The following is a 6,659-nucleotide window of genomic DNA, read 5'->3' on the forward strand; positions in this document are numbered from 1 at the left end:
TCATTACATCTAACAAGCAGCAAGTCAGTTACTTCGGTAAAGGTTTTTAATATAAACAGATAAATCAAGACATATCACATGATTGTTGTAGGTAAAAACTATAAAAAAAGTAAAAACGTGAATTTATTTATTAATTTAAATGTGAATATATGGTTCCAGTGTTTGTAAAAAAAAATGGAACAATGTCGCAAACAATGACTAACATTAATTAGTCAACGCTGACATTTTAATCTTGTCATCAGTGTTATATTAATATTTAAAATATCAGAAATTTAAATGAAAACATTCAATATGTCATCTAAATGAAAAATCAAAGAATAACTTTAAAAGCTAAATTTGAATTTACTTGTGGGTATGTTATTTTAAAAAACCCACACGCCTTCATTTAAGGCTTTTTTCCTTCACTTTAACGTTGAGGTATTTGATACAGAGACAACACCACTGTCACCATAACAAAGAAGAAAAAAAATAGTCCTGATAACTAACTCATATTTTCACAGTAAATTTATATAAAGTGATTTCTTAAAGGGTGATTTCTTAAGTTAAAAGGAAAGGAAGGAAGTTCCTTTGTTGCTCTTCTACATAGCTACCTATTCAGTGTGTTCAGTTTATATACAGTTAAAACATGGAAACAGGTATACAGGAAGAGCACAGGGTTACAGAGGATGTCTGTTTGCACAGAGATGCCCTGCTGCTGTTGCTTCAGTAGAACATACACTGCAGTTCTGCTTCACATGCGCCTGTGGACGTGGATAATGCCGTTGCAGGAGGGGCAGGAATGCTCCACATCCTTGCAATCATTAACACAGAACGGTATGAAACAGCAAGGCCAGCACCTGTTGTAAACAAGAATAGCATCAAAACGGTTATCATATGCCCATCAACTCATTCATTCTACAGATTGAATATTAATAATAATTTGGGGAGTGAAGAGAGGAGAGTGAATAAGAAATGCTCAGTGCCTCATAAACTCCAGTGTATCACATTGTCCTGCAGCAATCTGAGCATGTTGCAGTATAAATAAGGTATGGTTTAGGATCACCTGATTCAGTCCTAACTATAAACTTTATCCGAAAAAAAAGAAAAAGGTTTTGAGTCTAATTGTAAAAGCAGAGAGAGTGTCGGTCTTCCAAATTGACTCTGGGACTGGTTTTGTGGAAACAGCCTGATAGCTGCCAATTAAATCTTTAAAAACTCTAGGACCCACATGTAAGCCTGCAGTGTGAAAGCAAGGTGCTACATAGGGATAATATGGTACTATAAGGTCTTAAGATGGATAAGACGGAGTCTGAATATTTAAGAATTTGTATACGAGGAGAAGAATATTTGTTTCAATTTAACAGGGATTCATCAAAGAGAAGCTAATATGGGACAAATATGCTCTCTTTTTCTGGTCCCTGTCTCACAGCAGCATTCTGGATTAACTGTAGACTATATGTCATATGTCACAACATGACCCAGAGTGTGAGTAAAGCAGTGAGTGTGATCATTTACATTTTGAGAAAATTATTAACTTTCTGTCATGGTCCTGGGTCTTCGACCCAGCGTTTTGAGTTCGTTTTGAGTGTGGTGGACTTGCGGTTTTATCTTTTGGATTTCAGAGATGATTTAAGCTCATTCTCTGTATTATTTTGTTCTGAGTTCAGCATTTCCTAGTGCTTTTGAGTTTTGTTTTCTATATTTCTGGTTACTGGTTTCTTGCTTTTGAAACTTCTTTTTTATGTCCTAGTCTTGTCTTTGTGCTTTTTCCTGAGCAGCCGTTGTGTTTATTGTGTCTATTTTGTCTCTGTTTTTTGCCTTTTATCTTTCAAATCCACAAGTCTTTGTCCAGGTCAGTGTTAGTTGATTCCTGTTTCATTTGACAACATCTTGTCCCTAGCTTTTTGTATTTAGTTCTACTTCCTGTGTCTAATTATTTGTGAGCGGTTTCAGCTCCTCCCACCTTTTGCCTGTTCCCTCATTATACTCTGTTTATTTAATAGTTATATAGTTTCCCCCTTACCCTTTGCTGTGTTTACCTTTTGTTTTACTTTAAGATTAGTTGAATTTTGATTTCCTAGTGTTTTTGACCTGGATTACTTTGTTTAGATTCTGACAGTTAATACTTGAGGGTGTTGATTAATTTAAACTACCATTAAACTACCTTCATTCTGTGAGGCAGACTAAATCAATATTTTGATCAAATTTTGTTGAAATGTTTGATAAACTACAGATTTTCTTTCCTACCTTTATCAGGCCATCTGGTATAATGATGACTTGATGAAACAGGTCACACACAAATACCAAAAAATTGTGATATTTATTTAAATGTTGCTGAGAAAATAATCTTATTTGACGTTTTGCAGTGTGTTCAGCTTTTCTTCATGTGTATGTGTGAGTATAGTGGGGTTTTGACTCACAAGAAGACTGCTAGTAGGCCACAAACCAACCAGGTGTATGTTCCGATTTTGTACTCAATTCTAGTCACAACATTGGTGTGGCAGTAAGGGCACAACATCTGTCCAGGAGCGCATTTTGGCAGATTCTCCACCACCACCACTTGGTTAACTGCGAGAAACAACAAAACACAGCCAAAAATGACTTTAATAATTATACATCCTTACTAAAACTCCACTAAACCTGGACTTTTGTGACACCAAATTCGGATTTAACCTTCAACCACATAGACTAAAGTAATGTTAACGAATCATAAATTAAGAGCACTGTATTTAAGTATTTAAATATACTCTACCAAAATGACTAGTAACCTCTAATTTCTCACCTGTCTGGACAAAAGGCTGGACAACAGGCTGGACAACAGGCTGGATAACAGGCTGGACAACAGGCTGGATAACAGGCTGGACAACAGGCTGGACAACAGGCTGGATAACAGGCTGGACAACAGGCTGGATAACAGGCTGGATAACAGGCTGGACAACAGGCTGAACAACAGGCTGGACAACAGGCTGGACAACAGGCTGGACAACAGGCTGGACAACAGGCTGGACAACAGGCTGGACAACAGGCTGGACACTTTGCTGGTAACCTTGTTGGAAGACTCCTGCATTGTAGTCCAGAGGGGGGCCAGGGTATGGTGGTGCTGGGATTTGGAATCCCTTTTCCATTGTGTCTTTTTATAGAAACAGAAATAAAGAAAATAGAAAATAGAAATTACAGTAAAGCTCTGAAATCCAAATTTTTTTCTCTGAATGAAGCAAAGTGAAAAAAAGTTAAACCACCAAAGTCAAGAGGAATGGGCTTAAGTCGAGACTGAAACCTGGAATCCCTTCTCACCAATGTTTGAAAACTTGCTTATCAGGTTGAAGCAATGAATCACATCACACTCTTTCAACATATGCAAGTGAGCAGGTTTGGTAGCACTGTAAATTTTTACAGGAAATTGTAGAACCTGCTCTCACATGACTAAAAGTCCTGTTTCTCTGCATCAAATCACTAAATGCCTTTGAGTTTTATATGTTTGGTTGAATCTGTTATGGTGCTGTCTTCATTTGCATGTGTTTTTTAAAAAAAAAAATACCCTGATAAAAATGCAAATCTTGTTCGACCTGTCCACCAGTTCTGTGAATGTTAGTATTCTTTTCAAAATATGTTGCATTCAAGTAGAGTCTTATTCAGTAATTGATCATTTTTAATTTTATTGATTTATTTATTTTCGACTATCTGCTGCAAAGGTTCAGCTTTAATACTTTGACTCGCTCATTACCTGGTAGGTGACTCTTTTTGAATTCAGAAAAACAAAGTAAACAACTTTCAATGGACTGTGGATCCAATTTTTTTTTCATAGTCAACTGAAAATTGTCCCCACATATATCTTTGGACTGTGTGAAGTAGCTGGAGTGCCCAGAGACAATCCATACAAACACAAAGAGAGCATGCAAACTCCACACAGGAAACACCCCAAAGACCTCAATGGTAACCACTTCATCATCGTGCCACCTGCCTTTTGATTTGATTTTAAAAAACAACAACAAAAACACCCTTCACCTATTGTTGATTTTCATAAACCTGGCCCAAAGATGTACCATTGACTAAAAAAAAAAAGACTGTGTTATAACTGACCTAAATGAAATTTTCTAACCTTGTTTCATAAAATAGAAGAAAAAAAAAGCTTTGTTAGGAACATTTTACCAACAAAAAACACGCTGCTTATAGCTTTAACATTATAGCTTCTTAATTTTTTCTTACTCTTTTTTTTCTCCACTTATATGATTGAATGTTTTTCTTAACCTGAGAAAAGATCAAATGCTTCTTACCTTGATAAGTAGATCAGAGGTGTATGGGTGGCAGTGTGGTCGTGCTTCTTTCTCAGTGTGACAGTGACTGTATTAAATACACAAATGCAACTGCATTGCGTCGAAAAGAAGGTGGAGCAGCAACACTATGAATAGGCGGGTGATTAGGTAGGTGTGTCAGTGTTTTTGTAAAATTCTAAATGTCATTGTCTTGCTTTAGTGCGCACATGCACATACTGAGATGTACTTCAACACTGTAATCTTAGGATCCTGAGAAAAGAAGGCAAAAGGTTCTTTAAGTTTGCGAAGACATTTCATCTGTCATTCATAGAGAGAAGTGAAACTTTTAAAGATACCAATTACTAATCATGAGCGCCATCACATGAGCAAAGGGGTGAAAAATGGTGTGGATCATTATCATTGGTGGAAGATAAGGATGAAACCACTGTGAGACGGCCCCGTTCTATCATGTGACCTATTGAGGTCATTTAATGCAAGGTGCGAGTGGAGGTTCAAGCACCTGGGACAGTATGTCATGACTGCATTAGAGGTGGTTGATAGCTGATGTTATAAGTCACTACCTCTGTTCAACAACGGTCATTCACAGTGGACATAGATGGACTCGTCTTTCAAACCATCTGTCTTCTCGGTCCAAAATGTGAACATTGGCATCGTCAAAAGAGTGTCTTGTCTTGTGTCTCAGTTTTGTCCTGTTGAGTCTTGTCCTGTTGATGTGGCTCTTCTATGTTTTGCCATGTGTTTGTGGATCTAACTGCATCCCATTTTTTAATAAACATATTCAACAAAGCACCTATATGCTTGTTATGTTGCAAGGGCGTAGATTTGGCATGGACGGAAGGGACATGTCCCCACCAATATCCAGCAATTATTGAATTGTCCCCACCAATAATTTGATCTCTTCGAGTAAAGAAAAACAAACCCGATAGAAAGAAAAAAACGATCTGTCAGCGTCTCATTCAGCGAGCGGAGCAGAAAGGGTTAAATTACGTTCGCAACTGGAGTCCTACGTCATGTGACAAATATGGCCAATGTGATTGGCTGAGCCTTTCAGGGAGCTCTGTTTAGTTTCAGCAGCGGCAAACCTGCGCTGCGAGGTGGATGGAAGCGCAAAGGAAGAACCTGGATATAAGAAATTGTTTTTCAAAGAAACCTGTAAGTCACTTAAAGTCAAGTTCACTCATATAATGTGTCCGTCACAATAACGTTACAGGCTATGCTAGGCCATACATGCCAACACTCACGATTTTTCCGGGGAATCCCGAACCGTCCCTCCCGAAAATCTCCCGGGGCGACCATTCTCCCCCCAATTTCTCCCGATTTTCCACCCGGACAACAAAACTGAAAACCATATCCCAGACCGGCCCAGCCAATTCCAGTTTCCAACAATGGCTACTATTACTGCAGCTACTTAGTTTTAATATTACTCTTATTACTCTTTCTGGGTCGCAAAATAAACCTTTAACACATTTTCAGGCGAGAATGTAGCCGTGTAAACGTCAAATAACTTAAACATGTTATTGTTTGGCCTTTTTCAGTGCTTTAGTTGTGTTTTATTTGTTGGTGAGTAAATCGGTTTGGCTGAGATTAAAGTTATTAGATTAAATAAAACTTTATTAATCCCTCGGGAGGATTCCTCCGGGGTTCTCCAACAGCTGAATAAACTGCTGTGTGAAAACAGCAGTTTATTCGACCATCTACGCCAGCGTCCGGTTATATTTTAGACAGCAAGGAGCAGACGGCAGGTGACGAAATTCTGAAGGCTAGACCGTCCAATTTCACAGTCGCTCATTTCCGGTCTACCCGGCTTTCGGAGGACCCGGCCCACTTAGACCACAAAGGCCGGGTCCTCAGGTGGACACAGCCTCTGAATTTGGACACCCCCGGCCTGTTTCCGGCCGGACAATAATAACGATGACATTTAACTTATTTTATCCGATAAATAAACACTGTAAGATTCAAGTTTTTTGTATATATGTACATGTATATCCCCCCCAGCCCCTTTGAATGTCTCCCTAATTCTGAGGTCTCAAGGTTGGCAAGTAGGTGCTAGGCTTGGTCCACATCAGTCTAAAATTGTATGTAACCATGAATAATGTGATGCCATGTCCACCAGGAGAGACTGGACAGTATAGATGTAAATCAAATATGCCAGCAGTTCATTTCAGCTAACGAGAGGAGCAGGCATGTGTTTGTTGTGTGGGGCATGTAGTCCATGTCTGTTGCTGTAACAGTAGTTCATGTTTAGAATAAAACATCCCAGTCCCCTATCTGATAGAGGGCAGTAGTGCCTAAAATGTTGCATAATGTTGCTGAGAGATCTTTTACTTTGTGGTAATCTTAGATGAGTAGTTTTATGGACAAAACCCACCAGATCATTCAGTGTTCCCCTAGTGCTAATGTGTCAGA

The 6,659-nt window shown here is 38.6% G+C and overlaps 1 protein-coding gene across 1 annotated transcript; it reads right to left on the reverse strand.

Annotated features, from left to right (window-relative positions):
• On the reverse strand, positions 1-4,384 carry LOC148102589 (uncharacterized). Its single transcript, XM_087842596.1, has 4 exons — positions 4,254-4,384; positions 2,762-3,109; positions 2,400-2,547; positions 1-836 (listed from the first exon to the last, which is right to left on the reverse strand). The coding sequence occupies exons 2-4, from the start codon at positions 3,102-3,104 to the stop codon at positions 731-733; spliced, it is 597 nt and encodes a 198-aa protein (XP_087698722.1). The 5' UTR covers positions 3,105-3,109; positions 4,254-4,384; the 3' UTR covers positions 1-730.
• Positions 4,385-6,659: the final 2,275 nt, after the last annotated feature.

This window comes from Neolamprologus brichardi, chromosome 6, assembly GCF_056152115.1.
Source record: "Neolamprologus brichardi isolate AB-2024 chromosome 6, ASM5615211v1, whole genome shotgun sequence".
Classification (NCBI taxonomy): Eukaryota; Metazoa; Chordata; class Actinopteri; order Cichliformes; family Cichlidae; genus Neolamprologus; species Neolamprologus brichardi.

Coding starts and splice junctions, on each gene's coding strand:
- LOC148102589 (XM_087842596.1), bottom strand. CDS start 3,104: ATGGAAAAGGGATTCCAAATCCCAGCACCACCATACCCTGGCCCCCCT. Junction 2,548..2,761: donor CCAGCCTTTTGTCCAGACAG/GTGAGAAATTAG, acceptor TGTTTCTCGCAG/TTAACCAAGTGGTGGTGGTG. Junction 837..2,399: donor GGCCTACTAGCAGTCTTCTT/GTGAGTCAAAAC, acceptor TGTTTACAACAG/GTGCTGGCCTTGCTGTTTCA.